Genomic DNA, 21,211 nt, shown 5'->3' with positions numbered 1-21,211 from the left:
AACATTAAAGATATTATAATATCATTTAAAAAAGCATCAAATAGTTTTGATTTTTATTTTGTGCGCAAGCTTATGGGTACCACTAAAGCAAAAGCTTGAATTTTTATTTGATTCCCACAGAAATAATAAATTTTTTTAATGTTTGATCTTCTTATATTATTGTGTTAAAATTATTACTTGGTTCGAAATAAAAATTTATTTTTTTTTAGTTGCTTTTCTACTTTCACATTTATTTCGTGTACACGCTTTATATACTAGGTTAAAAATTATTACCGTACTTAAAGCTTTACTAAAAAGGTTTCTACCAAAACTGTAAATTTCACTCATCTAAATTGTAAACTTTACAATTTTATAAAAAGATAAAACATTGTTTATTTATTATCCTCTAAATGTTTTCTATAATAAAATTACACATGATTTCAAAAATTATTTTCAATGGTTGCTCAAGACTTTTTAATTTGGTTTCTGTTCTAGGTCAACATTATAGACCAAATATACATTTTAATTTTACAAACAAAACAGTTGTCATATAAGTTATAACTGTGTGGTATTAATTTATGCTTTAACTTTGTTCATAAAAATACTTCAACAACTTTAATAAAAACTCTCAATAAGTTCAACACATTTTAAACTTTAAACATGCTCTTTTTTAGAAAAACAAAGTTAAAATTTTCTTTATTTTTTTACCTATTTTAAATAAACTGTTTTATAAAAACAATTTAAACACCATAATGAAATCTTTTTCTTGCACTATATAATTTTTCTTTTATCTGCTGGATGTAACAATCTTTATTCCAAATTGCATTCCAACTATTTTGAATGAGTTTTGAAACTCAGGTTTACTATGTTCGCAAGTTCAATATCTAAGTGTTTATATCTAAGCCATATCACTTACTTAAATGCTTTGTAGCTCAAGGCAATAAGAAACAGTGCAAAAATAAATTATATTCATAGCATTTAATCAATCAATATTTATATAAAAAAAGCCAAATAGAAAAATCTTTTTTCGTCCCAAAAAAAAAATGTTTGCAATCTCTCAAATTAGTCATCAACTTCCCACTAAAGCAACTAATACTTACACATGGTGTATTCGACATAGGGCTGGCAAAAATGCAAGGGCCAACTAAAATGCAAATTTTCTACAAATGCAACCATGAATTTGTAAAAAAGAAAATGAGATGCAACTATTACAACCTTACAACAATGAAATAGAGGATCAATTTTAGCAGCTAAAGCAAGTCTAATAAAAACTCATTGTATTTGTAGTTACCAGCTACAAATACAACAACTATATATGCCCAAAAAGGACAACAGTATTATTCATCAAAGGCAAATAAGTGATCTAGTGAATAAGGAGTAAGAAAATGACAATAGAGTCCTCGATGCTCATCTTGAAATGTTTAAAAACATGGGAGCTTACTCAGAGGAGCAAGCAAAGTGCTTTCATCAAAATATGTCAAGCAATAAACTTTATGATCAAGTACAGTATAATAAAAACAAGATAGAGAACTAGAGGGGGCTTTTTTGAGTAATTAATTTTACACTCACAATTTTAAAAAACACACAATTTCTTTTTTTTTTTTGAGGTTGCTACAGGTGATGTTGTCAAATAGAAAATTTAGAAGTGAAGAAACAGCAATTTTTAATTGAAATTTTTTTGTTACATTTTTTAATGCTAAAAACTCTTGCAAACACAATTATAAATATATCTAACCTTTAGGGTCTGCTTCAGGAAACAAAGTCTTCCATGGTGTTCTCTCTTTAATTGGTAAACCTTGCAAATAACTTTTAGCCTGTAGTGACAAAATAACACAAAAACTGTTTAAAAAAAACAGTGCAATAATATGCATGTATATATATATATATATATATATATATATATATATATATATATATATATATATATATATATATATATATATATATATATATATCTGTGTGTATATATGTGTATATAAAATTCATTATATATATATATATATATATATATATATATATATATATATATATATATATATATATATATATATATATATATATATATATATATATACATACAGAGGTGTGTTGGCCCCAGAGGTTATGCGGGATTCCCACATGGGCTTTTCACTTTTTCATCTAAATATGGGCCTTTTGGCAAATTTTAATTTTTTCTACATTTTAAAGAAATTCCACAATCATTTACAATATTTATGTTTGCACAAATTAAATTTTATTAATACTTTGATTTTAAGCCTTCAACTTTGAGCGCAATTATATTAGTATTTTGCATAATAATAATATTGCTCTGAAAACAAAGTAGATATTTGAAGATGTGTTATGATTTTTTTTTTCATAAGAAAGTTTATGAACTTATTTCCGGTTTTTAACGATCGTAATGTTGAAGAAATAAATTTAAAAATGTCCGCAGACCCATGTTATTGTTGGACTTAAATTAACCTAATTTCAAATTTAATCAAAAAATATTTTTTAAATGAATTAAAACGCAATACAATTACTATATAGTAATTGTATTGCGTTTTAATTCATTTAAAAAAATGTTTTAGTGTTAAATTTTAAATTAAGTTTTATATAAATAAGTATCGAACTCATGTTTTGCATTTTTGTAACGTTTTGAAACAGATATAAACTTGTTTTATAATAAATGAAGTTATTTATTTTTATGCAGTTTATATTAGTGTATGTTAATAAACAAACCACCCCGTAATATCCTGTCCTCAGACAGATTTAAAAAAGGATGATGGCTGTGCAAAAAGTACATTTAAAGAAGATTTGTTTTATGCAAACTTTGAATTATGAACTATAAATACACAAATAAAATTTTAAAAAATAGCGTAAAACCATATTATTTAACAAGTTTATTTTAATTGAGGTGTGGGAGTACCGCAACTATTTTCAAATACAATTTGATATTACACCTTAACAATTTACTTACTTACGACACATTTTTATTACTATTAATTTTAGGTAAGTTTAAAATAAATTATAAAGATTCCATAGCTTTAAGTTTTTTTATTTTCATTATTTTAATTTTGTTTTATTTTTGAAATGAAAAAATAATAAAATAGTATTTTCGAAAAAAAATTTAGTAACTGCTAAATGAAACTACATTATAAAAACTTTTATGTTTAAATTATGTTAATAACGGCACCATTTTTAGAGCGGCATTTTTGCTGTTGTGAGTTTTTGCAAAAATGGTCAAAAAAGTTAAAACACGGAATTAAACAAAAGCATAAACTATCTATAAAAAGAATTTCTTATTTTTGAAGATTTTCAATATTTATTTTAGAAAAAAAATTATATATAATTTAAAAAAATTTATATTATTATACAATAAAATATATATCATTATATAGTAATAGAAAAATTAAAATCTTTGATTTTTTAATTTTGTGTTACGCTATGTTCTTCAAACAAAATACTAATCGTATTTGCTTGCGGTATTGTTACCATTTGTTTATTTTGAAGTATTAGAAACAATATTAATAATTACAAATCACAAATACAATAATTAATAATTACAATATTAATAATTACAAATATTATTAATTACAAATGTATTACAAACAATATTAATAATTACAAGTGTTATCTCAACTTGCTAGTTTGTATTGATGATTTATTAGAATAAGGTCAGTTATTATATATATTTATATATATATATATATATATATATATATATATATATATATATATATATATATATATATATATATATATATATATATATATATATATATATTCTTTTGCTTGTTTATTTTTAAATTTCCCAATAAAATATCAAGATTAAGCTTCTTTTTTTTTTTAAATGTTTTAAAAACCAGAATTTTTTTTTTTACTTATTTGATAGACTGCCTGCCCCAACTAATCCTTCAGTCGATGTAGCAGCAGGCTATAAGATAGTCGATGTAGCAACACTCCACGCTTGTTTTACAGAAAGAAAAAATTAAATAAATAGAAACATTCAGAATGTTTTTAAAAACATTCTAGTCTTCTAATTTGGGTTTTTGTGGTTTTAAAAAAATAATAAATTTAATTAGTTTCCTTGATTAAATTAATGCATTTTGACAATCTGTACCTAATTTTGTGTTGCTAGATGTCATAGAGTACTCAAGTATTGTTTTTTTACCACAAACAGTAATTCTAAGAACTTTATTATAGAAATATATATAGAAAGCACATAATTTTGAATCAAATAAAATTTCAAAATAATAAAACAAGAAAGTGAAATAGTAAAAAAAGTACTTCAAAATCCAAATTACATACTACCTTTAAATTTCTTATAAATTCCAATGATTCTTTATCAGGAGAGCCAAGAACATTTAAAATAAGGTTCAATTGATCCAAATCTTTGTAATGTTAAGCATTAAGATAACTAACATATTTAACATAATTAACATATTCATCTATATTGTACAATCTTTTTTTAAATTTATAATATAGCTCATTGACAGTTGAACTGCAAAGTCAATGCCTAGTTTACTTTGTGACTCGAGAATTTTTTTCAGTACTAAAGCTTTTTCATGTCATTTATTGTTATTTTTTACGTCAGGTTACTTCTACCTCAACTTATTTTTCATGTCATTCATTGTCATTTTTTACGTCAGGTTACTTCTACCTCAACTTATTTTTCATGTCATTCATTGTCATTTTTTACGCCAGGTTACTTCTACCTCAACTTATTTTTCATGTCATTCATTGTCATTTTTTACGTCAGGTTACTTCTACCTCTACTTATTTTTCTTAAACTAACTCTTAACATGATACTAACTCTCTACATGATACTGACTGTAAAATAGATCCATTCACTATATCCAATCTTTGTCCAAGAATCTTTCCTTAATTTTTAAAATCACATACATCTATCTGATTTTTATCTACTTTGTTTTTTCAATGATGCCATCAACCTTCACTGCCTATGTTTTACAACCATACATCAAAACTCTCGATAGCATGCGGTGTTAAACTTTGATATAATGCTAAATGATTCACCTCTTGCTATTAGAAGTAGATACAATCCTCTGACATTGGCCCAGGTACACTAAACTCCTGCCCTTGATGCCTCTTCAGATCCACCAGGTAACTCATATTTCCAAGAGAACAAAATTTACTTTTCTCTTTATGGCTTTTCTGTGTTACAAAAATATATTATAAAAAAAAGTATATAAAAGTATATTACATTTAAAACCAAATAAGAGCATTCTATCACTACATCTTATAATAATTGTACAAACAAAAGAATTAAATTAGAAGTTCTTTCCTACACACTCCACATGGCTGATTTCCAAAATTTTCTAATTGCCTAGTCTTTACTTTACAATCCATAACTTTTTTAATTGTTTATGTTTAATCTTTAGTTTTCACTTCATTTTTCTTACTAAAATTTTAGCATTAATTCTTCTTTTGTCTCTGCAATCAACCAAGCATAAATCATCTGCATAATATATTTAGTAAACCAATAAAAAACTCTCTATAGAGTTTCTAAAACAATAAAGCAAAGGACTATACACTTGACCTTGATGCATACGTTGTGTTATCACAACAGCAGATTTGTGATATACAAAAATTGTCATAAAGTCATAATAACTGTTACTAGCCATTCTTCAATCACCTGAAAACCTCAAAAGCCAGCCACACTATTTCTCTTGGTACTCTGATAAAGGTTTTTCAGCATCTACATATGCCACATACAGAAATTTTTTTTTTTTTAAATCTTTCTTTGACTTGCCTTCCAATAAATACTGCAAACATTATTCCATTCCCTGTGCTAAAATCAAACTGCATGTTATTGATAAATACACTACTTATATTTTGTCACCAATAATTCTTTCTAAAATCTTGGTTTTATAAACCTAAAACAAACCTAAAACATCGTCAAGCAATTTAATTCTCATTATTACTTATCATTAAGCACCATCAATAATTTTTTATTAATTTTTTTCTAAACATTTATTTTACAAGTTTTTTTTCTAACTCTCACTCTGAATTTGGTATTATACAGTCTTCTAAACGGTATAATACCAAATACAACTAATTAATTATAATTTTAATATTAAAAAAAAAATTTAATGTAATATTGTAATTTAACTTTAAAAAAGATACAATGTTTTCCAGGAAATAGTGGCCTATTGGATAACATCTCAGCAAGAATGCACCCAACACTCCATATGTCTATGGATTTTGTATAACCTTTGGAATTCAACATAATTTCAGGTGCTCTATACCATCTTGTTGCAACATATTCAGTAAGCATGCCAGTGTGGTCATGTTCAGGATCTGCAACACGCGCCAATCCAAAATCACAAATCTAAAAAAAAATTTTTAAAAATTTAATAAAATAAAATTTTTATTTTATCTTTATTTATTAAACAAAATTATTTAAACCTATTTTACACCATAAATGAAAAATATTACTGATTTTTAAATTTTAACTAATTTAAACTGAAAACTTCTAGCTAACAGTTTATCTCGAGTTTATCACTTATAGATTATTTGGTTTGATCTGAAAATTTTTTTGCATGTAAAAAAAATAAACTTTTTGGTCAAAGAATTAGTATCAATACTTTACAAGTGTATAATTGAAAACTTAGAGGAGGTATTTTAGTAAAATAATTTGGTAGTTTAATAGTTCTCTATTGCCACATTTTGTACTGCTCTCCAAAAAGCTTAGGAATTATAGTGTAGTCAACTTGAGGGTCAACCTGGACAAAATTTGTAAAAAGCAGTTTTGGTACCGTTACAACCGCAATTTTATGTACATTTTGCAGGAAATAGTCCACCAAATAACCTCTTGGACAAAATTATTTACACTATTTTTTGTTGCAATAACTTTTTGTGTAATAACGCCATTTTTTCACACTTTCATTAAAAAAACACTAAAATGTAGAAAAATAAAATGTAGAAAAATATTTTTTTTTAGAGGTTGTCTCCCTGATCGTTGTTATCAAACAAAGACATTGAATTGTGACAATCTATTCCATGACACTGTATGCAAGCACTCATGCACCTAATACCATGACATTTACAAGGACAAGCGTTGTTGCAAGATTTCTTTGTTGTAATAATACAGTTACATCGGATAATGCTAAGAATGTGCTCTGGTGCTGCAGCCTGAAGTGAAATAAAATTTTTGAACTTATTTTACATATCGAATAACATATAACATAACATAAGTTACTCAATCAACTTTTATTTCTCTTTACCTTATCTGTCATTATTGGGACCAAGATATTGCTTTGATTTCTCCATCCCCACTCAGTTGGTTCAAGTTCAATATCTAACCATTGCAAAATCTGCAAGTGCACTCTTAAATAATGATATCTTATAGCATCTTCTGTAGGTGGAAGTCTTTCAGGTTGAATATCTTTAAAGGATGATGTTGTCATTTGCATATACTTATATTTTCTCATCAATGTAAGGCTTTCTTTTTCGTTGTTTCCACCTAAGTTTTGATTTCAAAAAAATATAAAAATAGTTTTATTTTTAAGTGAATCTTTTTTTATCATAATTAATCTTTTAAATGCTCTACATTACCATAAGCTTTTATAACAAATTTTATTCCAGCAGATGAAACTTGTTCTTGTGTTGCAAAAGGCTCGTTGAATACCAGACAAACCTTTTTAATTAAAATGCTGTTTTGTTCTACTAGCTTCATGGAAGCAGTTTTGCCTTGCCTAAAACATGAAGATGAAGTATCACATCCGCCCTAAGCATGAATAAATAGTAGATTGCTTCTTACATGAGTTGGCAATAGTGAGATTTCTTGCACACTGATCAATTTCATGTCTTTTTTGATGCCTTTACGAGCTTCATGGCGTATGAAAATATCGCTCATTGATGGCTGCCACATGTTTAAAAGTTAAACAAGTATGTCTGTATTATCAGCAACAACGGTAGTATGATTTCCTTGGCTTGCATTTTCAAGACTTTTCAAAACTATAGTTTTATCAGCGTCATCTTCTAGTGCAATCACATCTAGAGCATCTAGAGCAATCATGACCATGTAATATCAAAGCACTTGATAAGGAGCTAATTAAATTAGTTTTGTTTTTGTTTGATAAAAAATCAGCTTGCAGTTAACTTCTGTTTGATGATGTTGGTTCAGGTGTTAACTCATACTCAAAGCAACTTGTAATGTCTTCTGATCGTTCAGCTAACATGGTAAGTCTTTGAAAGAGAACAGTTGGGTTCGCATGAATTGTTTCATTATTAACTTTAATTCCAGGGTGTAACGTTATAAGACTTTTAGCTTTTTCAGAGCGTTTTACAACAGCTTTGTTAACAACAACATTGTCAAGAGCCATTTGAATCTTTAATCCTATCTTTTCGGCATCATCACAGTTTATACCATCACTTTCAGCGGCAGTTAATCCCGTAAAAATGCATCGCAGTTGGGTCTTGGCAATTAAATGGGTTATACCGACGAAGATGTTCTATTATGACTTTGTGATCTTTTTCTAAATATATTTTTTGTTTTCCAGTTGTTTTTGTACTACTTCAATAATTGAAGATTTGTTGACATCATCTACTTTTATAATTTGGTTAACTAAGTCTTGATAGATTCCTTCTAGAGCAGATTGATCATATGTTGCTTCTAAACTTTCTAGAAGAAGTGTAGTCAGGGCCGACTCAACTAAAAAGTGTGCACGAAGTGCTCGTGCTACTGCTTTCCCAAAAATTATATGGCATATTGAATTCTTTGCATATATTGGTTCTAACAGTCTTTCAAATCCTGAACCTTCCATGATTGTCCCAATTGATCCAAGAAAACTCATTAAAGTATCAAAATTCCCTAAACAAACAACTATACCAAGATCTTGGGAATTTGCAATTTCAAATGCCTTTATCCATAAAGGTTGGTCAAATGTTACACTTGGTGGAACACCTAAAGCCTTAGCCTGATTTTTTACAAACATCAAAGTAGAATAAATACAGTTTTCGTCTGATGGATTAATATTGATTATAGGGAGCATAAAGATGTCACTTTTTGGTGGATGATTTTCATTTTTTTGATGTTTTTGCATAAAACCATTCCATTGTGGTCTATTTTTAACTGAACGAAATGTATTTAATAAATGCCACAGAAGATCAATTCCAGAAAATAAAAGTATGGTTGAAGGTGACTGAAGTTGAGAAATAGGCTTGAAAATGATTTTAGACAAACAAGACACTTCTGGAGTATCATAAGAAAGAATTGGGATCTTATTCTGGGAGTGCATTTCTGTTATTCGAGACATTACTCTTTTAATTCGAATTGGTATATTTAATGGTTGATTTAGATCTTTTGTACCAACTGCAATAATCCCCATGCCATGCAATGTATCTTTACCATCAATAGTGCAGATGTTGTGGTCAACATTGTCAGCTACCCATTGGGTAAAAGATCCTTTAAGTGACGCTTCAATAGCTTTCTCTTCACTTCTAACAACTGTATGCTTGTATCGAGTTACCTCGGACGGACTAATGGAAAATCCTAGTTTGAATAGCTGATTTATTAACCATTTAGAGCCAAACATATGATCTGCTTCTACACCTAATCCAAACAGCAATTGTGGTATATATGATCTTGGCCTTACAGCTTTTATAACTGCTTGACCTATTGAGGATTGCTTTAGTTCGTCTTTTATCAAAACTCTCATAAAAAGAGACGAAGAAGAGGAGTTAAGCTATTGTGACTTTCAATATTTAAGTTGGAAGGGTACTCTTTGGTATTAAAGTTTTGAGCATTTATTTCTACTTTTATCAGCTTTGCAGCTGTTTTAATAATTCTTTCACATTCACTTATGTTGTCTTGTGCCATTTCTTTTATGGACTTCTGAATTATAAAATTCGCAGTATCTTTAAAACAAATGAGGTTTGGTTTTCTGTCGCTTTTTACGAATACAATATCATCACAATATCGAAGCTCTGACTTTCTTTTCATTTGTTTCATTGAATAAACTTTGTCATCCGATCCTGCTAGTTCAATAATTTTTGTATGCATATCACACGTTGTCATAGGGGCCATTGCATCTTTAAAATACATGCAAAGTTTATCAAAATTTTGTGACATTTTACTATCCTCACTACGACCAGGTTTTGAAACAGATGAATTTGATCTAAGAAAATTTAATCAGAGAAACAAACAATAAATAAGTTATATTATAATTTATTATATTATACCAAGTTCAAAATTAAAAATTTTCATTTCATTAAACATACAGTCTATTCATTGAAAATAGTTGATAGCATTTAGAATGATACACAGCCTCACTGGCAACCAAATCAATGCATCCATTCAAACGGTGGCCAACACTAGATGACCAATCATCATTTCTCTTTTCACACATTTTAAGAAGATTTTCTTTGCAACATATTGTTTCTACATGGATTATATTGGCACAATCTAGATGTTTAGGATCCACAATAGCTAGTTTTCCACAAAAGAAACTAATATTTTTTTTGGAAAAAGTTTTTTTTCCAAAAAATTTTTTCCTAAAAAAATATTATTTTTATTAACACTACCGAGAATTCATTCAAAAAGTCTTTTTTACTCTTTTACCATTTGCCATGTACATTTATATTATATATAATTTTTATATATTTTTATACTTTTTAGTATATTAAGCGAAATGACATTTCAATTAAAACTTACTTCTGAGCGTAGCTTACATTTCTTCTTTAGAGGATTTTCTGTGGTTGACAACCTTTGCTTGTTTGTATAATCTTTTCTGCAAACAGAATGAACCTTGATGCTGGTTTTTCTGTTCAAAAAGTTGGTTAGTTGGGAGTCAGTTCTAAGCTTTGAAAATTCAAATATAGTTTTTGTTCCTTTTTCTCTCACAGTAACAAGTGTAGCATTGGTTGTTTCTTTACAGATAATGCAAATATTGTCATCCATTTTTTCGTAATTTTAAATAATATAAAATGCCTATTTCTAAAGAAATATTTTGCGCATTAATACTAATGTGTCAGTAAATGATTAATGCTCAATGTTTTTGTACAAAAAATTTAAAGTTTGACATTTTATTTTTGGCATATTTTCATATATTAGGCATTAAATAGAAAAAGAAAGGCCTAAAGCAATATAACAAAAAGTTGTTATATTGATTGTTAAACTTGGTACCAGATCCTTTGTATTAAATAAATAAAATTCATTTTATATATTGATAAGAATTAAAAAACAAATTATGCAAACTTACATTTTATTTATATAAATAAACAATAATAATCAAACTCAGCATAATTAGGAATTCCATTAAATTATAATATTGTCAAAAATGTAAAATAGTGACCCTAAGTAAAATAGCCATATCTTTTTTTCCCCAAATAGTTATTCAGTGGACTTTTTCCTGCTTAAAGTACATAAAATTACGCTTCTAATGATACCAAACACTGCTTTTTACAAATTTTGTCCAGGTTGACTCCATTTTCATTCTATTTTGACTACACTATTAGGAGAGTAGGCAACAGCAGAATTTTTTTTTGTCTTGTACCATATTAATTGGTTTTTTTTTTCAATTGCATACTAACTCATCAAAATTATGTTGCAACGTCAATGACACATTAATGAATGGATGAATGAGTAGATATGGTGTAAAGCTGTAATCACTAGATGCAAAGTTTAAATTCTCTAGAAATTTTTTTCATGACATCATTTTTCATAGACATGTATATCTTACTTTTACAGTAAGACATACATATCTACAAAATAACACAGAACATTAAATGTTTATCTCAGCTTAAGATCTTTATTTTTCAATTGGGCTTGAAACCACATTTTTTATTCAGTTTGTGATGTTATAGTTTTGAACAACCTAGCTTTTTATAATTATCATATTTAATATTTAGAGCAATATTAATTTTATATTTCCAGACTATTAAAGACTGGAAAAAAAGACAAAAAAAGTGACTCAAAAACTTTACAAAAGAGTAGATTTTCTAGAGAATTAAATTCACTGTATTTATTATACTCTCTTTGATAATGACATTTAAAGTCGAAATTTTAATAGAAGCACTTGTCTTTTATTAAAGCACCTCATAAAAAGCTTCCAAGTAAGCTCCTCCGAATTAAGTTCTTCTTGAACTTATTGAAGCATTGAAGACTTTGTGTGACATTCTGCATCCCATTTTGGCATATTTCTTTATGAGAATCTTAACTAAACCCACATAGTAGTTATAGCCATAAACAACTGCAACAAAACTATTTACACCCTATCCTGTTCAGGAGCTAGGAAAACTTGTCAAATTTTGTGATCTTGATTTACCAAATCTAACCTTAACCTCAGAGAGCTTTAGAAAAAGATCTTGGAAGTAATTAAAAGGTGCTAACTTGCCAAGAGCAGTGATAAGTTGCTTGATAAGGTCCTAGCTTGATGTAAAGTGGTATCATATGCACTTTCTGAGGTTCTATCAGTGACAGTGATAAGTTAGGTTCTATCAGTGACAGTGATAAGTGAAGTCCTATCAGTAGCCTGTGTCATCGCTGTCTCAGAAATAAACAAATTTTGCAAAACTGTCAAGAAGGTCCATTAGAAATGACACCATTTTGAAATCTTAGATGACCTCCCATTCATACCCTCAAAGCACTCAACAATATCTTGACACTGATGCAGCCTTCTTTGAGATGTTTAGTGAGTCATCAAAATTGACACAGTTATTTCATGTTGTAAAGCAACATAGTTTTAAGGCTCTGGGATGAATTCTCTATAATAAACACCATTTACTTGGGTTACACACAACAACAACAACAGCCTTAAAAAGACTGGCTATATTGTTGCAGTCTTTCTGACTGAAGAAGTTGGAAAATGCTTAATGACATGTTCTCTTTTTTGTGACTCATACATTTTCATTCAACAAATTCCACTGATTAAGCCTGAATATCAGAAAACATGTTATATATTAACATTATATATCAGAATATAATATTAAACATATTTTCCTTTAGTACACCAATATATAAGTATATAGAAACTTTGTCAATTACAACATATATTTAAATCATTAAAGTTCTATAAAATAAACCACATCTAAGCAAGTAGCAACTAACCAACTTATTTTCAAGAGTTCTCTTGCAATATTCATATGTAAAATGTAGTGCCCAAGACTTATCCTGATACCTAACAGGCATGCTCAAGTATTTCTTGTAGGTATTACCAGTATATTACATGCTCAAGTATTTCTTGGCAGTATTATCTAGAAGATATTCTGGGTACTATTCAAATACTTGAAATTGTATAAGTATGCAATAGGAATGGAGAGCTTTATCAAAAACGCACAAATTTCAAAAAATCATTGTATTGGTCACAACAACTATTATCCATATATTTTCGACAAATATGGGAAAAGATAAGCACATATTTGATCGAAGAACAAAAAACATATTTTCAATGCAAGAAGAAAAACATGTATTTAATGGAAGGACAAAAAACATATTCAACGAAGGACAAAAAACACATATTCAACGGCAGGACAAAACAAAAATTTGTTACATTGCATAATTATTGCTGATATTTAATAAATACTTTATAATTTTTTTTTTTAATTCACCTCCTCAAGGCTGTAAAGTCCACTTCAGATGAGGAGGCTACTTAATTGTGATTATAACCCTCTCTCAACTCTATATTTCCAAAAAACGAACCTAGACGAACAAGGCCGCTGCGCATAGAAACAAGTTGAAATTATTAAAATTATAACCAAATTTATAAAAAATATTATTTTATAACTCTAATAGTATTTTAAAGTAAATAATTTATGAAACCAAATATTTTTATTAAAGAAAATAAATAAAAAGAAAAATCATTTTACTTTGTATCTTGCCGTCTTAATAATATACAATGCAATTTACAGACTTAATAATTCATTTCAACCATGTTAAATTTGAGTAAATGATGTCAATGTTGAACTTTTTTTAAGTTATCAAGTATTTTTTTCACTTACAAACAGCAAATCATATTGATTTGAATATTTTTTACTAAATTCCAAAAAATATTTGTAATAAAATTAAAAATGAATCTTTTTTATTTTTTGTCTAAGCAATATGTATTTTTTTAAATTTATCTAGACCATTTATTGCTACAAGTTTTTTTTCTTCAAAATGATGTTTTAATAATTAATTTGGACAAAGAACAGAATTTATAAGGGATAAAAATTGGTAAGTTTTTTCATAAGTAAATATTTATAATTATATTTAAAGTTGATTTAGTTTTAATTTTTCCAATTTTTTTTAATTTGAATGCGGATAAAAAGGTAAGTTCATTATATTTTGCATTAGTATTTTTGATAACTAAGAATGTAACTCCACTCCAACTCCTAAATATATCGGTGTCTCCATGTCTCTTAACATTTAAAGGTAAAAAACTTACAGAATTGACATTTTTTGAAATAAACAGTTTCAACTTTAAAATTAACTCAATAATTATTAGAGTTGATTATTTGAGCATTAATGATAGAGTTTTTTTCAACTTTCATCCATAATCTTTGCAATTTTTAACACTTTGAAAACTATAAAATATAAACTTCGTAAATATGTGAAATTATGCAGCTAAAAAATAGAGAAAGCAAGCTTCAACTAAAACACCAAGTTTAGTTGAAGTTTTAATTTAATATTTACTTTTATATGAACACAACATTTGTTGGGAGTCGCTTCAAAAGTTTAGTTAATTTAGCTGAAAACTTTTTAATATTTTCTTTTATATGAACACAACATTTGTTTTCTCTTTAAAAAAAGTTTTATACACACAGCTTTAAAAAACACGAACAATATTGCAGAATATAACAATATTGCAGAATATAACAATATTGCAGAATATAACAATATTGCAGAATATAACAATATTGAAGAATATAACAATATTACAGAATATAACAATATTGCAGAATATAACAATATTGCAGAATATAACAATATTGCAGAATATAACAATATTGCAGAATATAACAATATTGCAGAATATAACAATATTGCAGAATATAACAATATTGCAGAATATAACAATATTGCAGAATATAACAATATTGCAGAATATAACAATATTGCAGAATATAACAATATTGCAGAATATTAAAACTTTGAAAACAAAACATTCAATAAAAAATTTAAACGTAATACTATTCTTGTATCTAAAGACATTGTATTTGTAAGAAGAAAAAAATAATGAAATAAATAACGAATAAAAGTTTGATTTAAGTATGAAAGAACAGTTATGAAATTACAGTAAATAAATGGAACTAAGATGAATGATTAGTTAAGTGAGGATAAGTTTTGGTGATGGAACAAGGGATTATAGCTTGCTTGAGCAGCAACCATTGTTTATAGAAATGAAGAAAATTTTATAATATTAACACAGAGACTAATGCTTGAGAGTTAGAACCGGTCAAAGAACTTTTACAATGCATTGAGCTTATCTAATAGCAAGATGGAGATTTTCATTCAACATAAAGCGCTTTCAAATTTAAATTACTTTAAATCTTTGTGTGGAAGCCAATAATATTTTCAAGTTTATAAACTTTAAAACATTATTGTTTTAAAGTTTATAAACTTGAAAATTTAAATTACTTTAAATCTTTGTTTCCACAAAGATTTAAAGTAATTTAAATTTGAAAGCGCTTTATATTGAATGAAAATCTTTGCGCAATAAAGCAAAAGATCGTAAATATATTTAGTTTGATTAATAAACTAAATATATTTACAGTTGACTCTTGATATCTCAAACTTTTGTGTATCTCGAACTTTATTTCCGGTCCCTTGCGCACTTGTTTAAGCCAAAATCCTCTTGATATCTCATACTTTTTTTCCGGTACCCTGAGAGCTCAAGATATCAAGAGTCAACTGTAGTTTCATTTACTGAACGGATTAAGTACATCACAATAAATTTACCTAAAAACTAAATCAAAACAACCAGTTAGGTTACTACAGTAACCTAGAGTCACTCAACTATTAAATTTACTTAATATACTCACGACTCGCAAAAGTTAGCCATACAAATTTTAAAGCGATATCAAGATTAAACATTTTCTATATGATAGTTGTTTTTGGAAATTTTTTTAAAAAGAAATCTATTTGAACAAAAGAATTTTAGTCTCTCACAAGAATTCTCAACAAAAGAATTTTAGTTCTCTCATTCAAGTAGTATTGTAATTAAAATTTGAAATTAAAAGAAAATTAGAAAAATTTACAATTTTAATGCTCAATAATTAAAAATTTAATTGCAGCAGCATCCGGAATGATCCTCGCTATGCATATATAACTGGGTATCAACCCAGTTGCATAGCAAGGATCATTCCTCAAAGTTAAACTTATATCTAGCTACAGTAACAATATCAGATTTCAAACATAGTGCAAGTTGGAAAGAAAGTTTTATTTAAATTGTAATCACATTTTGAATAGTGATTTTTTTTTGTTTTTTTTGTTTCTTGAAAATAGTTTTAAAAGTAGAAACATTCTAAAAGTAGACTTTTAGAATGTTTAGAAACATTCTATTGCAAAAATTAAACTAGTGATTATATCAAACAAAAAACAAAAAAAAAAAATTATTTTACTTTAGTTCAAACAATTTTTTTTTCAAAAAAGTAATTTAAGCATATACTAAAACTTAACAAAATATATAATTCGATTAATTAAACCAAATTTTTTTCCTCTTTTTTTTAAAATATAATTTAAACTTATTAAACCAAAAATTTATGAAAAAAGTATAATTTGACTTATTGAATCAAATTTTTCTCTCTTTTTTTATTACAAAAAAAGTGGAACGAAAAAATTGAAACATCAACTTAAAAACCATTTGAATGAAAAATTTATTTAATTGAATTTTTAATAGTACATTTACTATGCTTAAATTTTTAATAGTAATAGATCAAGAAGCAATAAATAATAAAAAACACATTTATCTATTGTTTTTTTTTTGCTTTGATCGTATCCATTTGGTCTATAGATATATGTTTTTGTGCAAACATGAAGTTTAAATTTTTATAACAATGTTTTAATTTAATAATTTTATAACAATAATGTTTTAATTTAATAATTTTATAACAATAATGTTTTAATTTAATAATTCAATTTAATATTATAATTCTATTTATTTACTCCATTTTATTTTAGACGCGTTTTATGTTTTTAATGTTATAAAAACTTATCTGTATAAAACAGAAATAAAAGAATGCCAATAAGTTGTTTAACATTAACACAAGCTCTTTATATTGTCAAACAACATTGCAGCTTTTTTTTTACTGTTGTCTTATAGCTTTTTAAAATAACAATTCAATACTCCCAATAACTTGTGTTTTATCGTAAGCATGAACATATTAAATAGTTTTCTCTAATAAATTAAAGTGGTTTAAATATTGTTTTACTATTTTACTTTTACTTTTTTAAGTAAAAATAATCATAACTTGCTTATTACTAACTGCAACTTAAACTTTAAATTATAACTTAAGCTGTAAATTATAACAGCAACTTATTTTAAACTCTGCCAAATGAGAATATTTTAAGATAATATTTCAATATGTGAGATACTACGCTAAAAAAAAAACAATTAAGAACTAATGTAGAAAAGACACAATATCTGAGGTTGGTAGTTTTTTGCAGACTTTTAAAAAGTAATTTTATTTGTTATTTCAAATAGATTAAAAACGGAAAAAGGAACATTTTTTTTAACTTAATTTTTATTTTAATTCTAGATAAAAAAATTAAAACAAAAACAAAAAAACAAATGTTTTATTTATAGTAAATAAAAAAAATTCTTTATAGTAAATAAAAAAAACCTAGAAGAACAAATGCTTTATTTTAAATCTAAATATATTAGTTAAAATAAAATAGAAAAAGAACATTTAATTCAAATTCTAAATGAAGTAATAAAAATAAAAACAACAAGACAAACAATTTATATAAATTCTGAACAAGTTAATTTAAAAACACAAAAGAAAAACGAAAATTAAATTTAAATTTTAAATAAAATAATTTAAATAAAAATGAAAATTTTAATTAAGTACTAACTTAATCGATACAAAAAAACAACAACAACAACGGAAAATCCAACGTTTTATTATAATTCTCAATAAAATAATTCAAATAAAAACAGCATAAAAAATAAAAACAGCATAAAGAAAACTTTATTTAAATTCTAAATAAAAACCTATTAAGTTTTTTTGTTGTTGTTAATTCACCTCCCCAAGGCTGAGAAGGCCACTACAGACGAGGAGGCTACTTAATTGTGGTTATAACCCTCTCTCAAATCTATAACTCCGAAACACGAACTTTGACAAAATAGGCCGCTGTGCGGAGAAACAAGTTGAATTGTAAACAAAATTAAATTGCAACAAACTTAAAATGTAAACAAAACAATTAAAATAAAAACAAAAAAATGAAAAATTTTAAAAATTTTTAACAATTAAAATAAAAAAGCAAAACAAACTTTTTATTTAAATTCTAAAAAAAACTGCAAAAAAAATTGAAAAATGAATGCTTTTTTATCCCCTAAGTCTTATAAAACAATTCCTATTCCTAATAAAACAATTCAAATAAAATGGCAAAACGAACATTCTATCTAAATTCCAAAAATGAACCATTCTTGCTTTTTTTTTAAATAAATGAACAATAAAATACCTTAAGATCACATGTGGTATTAAGCAGTAAGTTGCTTGGTTTTAAATCTCGATGCAAAACATTTGCTGAATGTATATATTTCAAACCTCTTAATATTTGATATAAAAAGTAACATATGTGATCATTGCTCAGTTTTTGTGTCTTTAAAAGTTTGTATAAATCAGTTTCCATTAAGGTCTGTACAATATATCTGCAACATAAAAAAGGAATTAACTAAATAACTAACAAATTAAAATTATAATTATTTTAAATATAAAAAAATACTTACACATCTTTCATATCATCAATTGTGGGTGAGCGTTTTATATCTTGTATGTTTATGATCTATAATAAAAATAATAAGATAAAAAAAAGTAAAAATTATAAATATCAAAAAAAGATTTTTTTTCAACAAAAAATATTGTAACTTTTATAAAAAACTAAATATTTTTTTGCAATAATATTTTTAAAATGTTTTTTGTCATATTTTCTTTCATTCACGCTATTTTTTATTTGGAACTGATTTTATTGTACAAAATTTACTATTTAACAAATTTTATTATACCATTAACACTAAAAAAATCAATGTATGCAGGTCTAAAAAAAAATCAAAAAAATGTAGTTCTACTAAATAAAATAAAATGTTGACAATAAATCTTATTTAGATTGTTTTTTTTTCAAGAGAAATTTTTTTTACCTAAATATTATGGTTTTTAGGGACAGATCCATATTCATTCACCTCTTACAAGGAAAAAGATATTATAAAAATATTTTGGTGTAGTAATTTTGTCAAAAACATTTTATTAAAAAATAAAACAAAAAAAGCATTTAAAATAATTTTAATAAAAAGTACATTTCTTATTTAATTAAATTTTACTTTAGTTAACTTACAAAATAAGATTAAAAAAAAATTAATTTAAAATGAAATTTAATTACATATAATAAATTTTTATGTGATGGTGAGGTATATAGCTATAACATTTTTCATTCACTATTTATAACTTTTCAATACTGTGAAAAACACATAATGAAATTAAATTTTATAAAAACAAATAATTAAAAAAGAAAAAAAGAAAAGATTATCCAAAGATTTAAATTTGATTTGTTTATAGTAAAAAAGTATAAAATACTATACATTTTCATGATTAAACCGTGATAAAATCTTTATCTCTCTAAGAGTTCGCTGACAATAAGTCTGATGTTCAAAAGGGCTAATCTTCTTTATTGCAACTTTATTACCAGTGTATATATCTGTAGCACAGCTAAAAAAGAATTATAAAAACATTTTTAGTCGATGTCTAAAGATTTTACATTTAAAATTAGTTATAAACTAAGTTATAAATTTGGTATTATAAATACACTGCATTACAAAAAACACAAACTCTGAAACAACAGAACAGATATGCTGGTCAAAATATGTTATTTTTTAAATAAGTAATTAAATCTTGTACTTTTTTATATTAAACTTTTTATTGAAAATTCTTATTTAGTCTTTTATTCTCAATTTTTAAGCCATTAAAAAAATATTATAAATATTTTCAAGCTTGCTGTTTTTTAATAAAAAATTAAAAAATTATAAGGCTTTAAAGTAGACTATTTGTAAATTGAAGTAGGCCACTGTGTTGTGTTTGTAGGGCTATAATTTCTAAACCCTTGTACTTGGAAGTCTGAAATTTCATAGGTTATTTATATAATGCACATAATATGTAAAAATCAGGAAAATCTGAGATGGTTCCCCACAAATTTTCTGTCATTGGTTGAAATATAAATCAATTTAAGGAAAATTTTGACCCAACTGTCACAAACTACTTATTTACAACAGCAAGAAGATTTTTTAGCATATCTCAGCTGATAAGTTGAGAGTAGTTTTGTGGAGAGGTGTTTTTGGCTTGGTGTTCGGAGGCCAGGACTGGCAGGTCTTCAGCAATATCATCAATCAGCATGTAGGTAGCATATCGCTGTAAATGGTTCATTAAGTATCCATTAAGATGATAATCCAAATCTGTTAACTGTGTTAAAGATGCTTAATTATCCAAACTATTATAAACATCTTGATGATGTCACTATAAAAAAGAAACTCATAGTCGAATATGAATAAGATATTGATTTTTAAATTAATGATGTTACTCAAATTAAATACTAAAACATAATAAAGAATGCAAATAAACATATTAATATACTTTGAGATGAACGAGTAAGTTGGATGTTTCAGCATAAGATGCCTCACTGCTTTTCCCCTATGTTTGCAATCCTATTTAAAATAACCAATCTTCTATATTCTTTGGTGTGCCAAAGCGAAACAAAACGGATGCTTGTACTTTTGGTATTTGAATGTGTGTGTGTGTATATATATACATACATATATATATATATATATATATATATATATATATATATATATATATATATATATATATATATATATATATATATATATATATATATATATATATATATATATATATATATATATATATATATATATATATATATATATATATATATATATATATATATATATATATATATATATAAAACCATCCTACAGTTTTAACTAGGACGGTTTCTATTAACTTACTAAAAATAGATTTCTTTTTTGTTATTAATTACGCCTAAATAACTATTCTTGATTTCAAAGTTAGTGCATTCTTA

The 21,211-nt window shown here is 25.8% G+C and overlaps 1 protein-coding gene across 1 annotated transcript in view; it reads right to left on the bottom strand.

The window, feature by feature from the left end:
* Positions 1–21,211, bottom strand: part of LOC100204895 (mitogen-activated protein kinase 1) — a 28,774-nt gene that overhangs the window by 3,192 nt on the left and 4,371 nt on the right. Inside the window, exons 2-7 of the mRNA XM_065807478.1 lie at positions 19,695–19,821; positions 18,849–18,904; positions 18,581–18,770; positions 6,103–6,307; positions 4,270–4,349; positions 1,715–1,793 (exon numbers count right to left, since the gene is read on the bottom strand). Of these exons, the coding sequence (XP_065663550.1) occupies positions 1,715–1,793; positions 4,270–4,349; positions 6,103–6,307; positions 18,581–18,770; positions 18,849–18,904; positions 19,695–19,821 (737 nt within the window). The remainder of the gene's footprint in view (positions 1–1,714; positions 1,794–4,269; positions 4,350–6,102; positions 6,308–18,580; positions 18,771–18,848; positions 18,905–19,694; positions 19,822–21,211) is intronic.

Source organism: Hydra vulgaris, chromosome 10, assembly GCF_038396675.1.
Source record: "Hydra vulgaris chromosome 10, alternate assembly HydraT2T_AEP".
Taxonomy (NCBI): Eukaryota; Metazoa; Cnidaria; class Hydrozoa; order Anthoathecata; family Hydridae; genus Hydra; species Hydra vulgaris.
The sequence above is the reverse complement of the archived record's forward strand: the minus strand, read 5'-3'. Positions and strand labels throughout refer to the sequence as shown.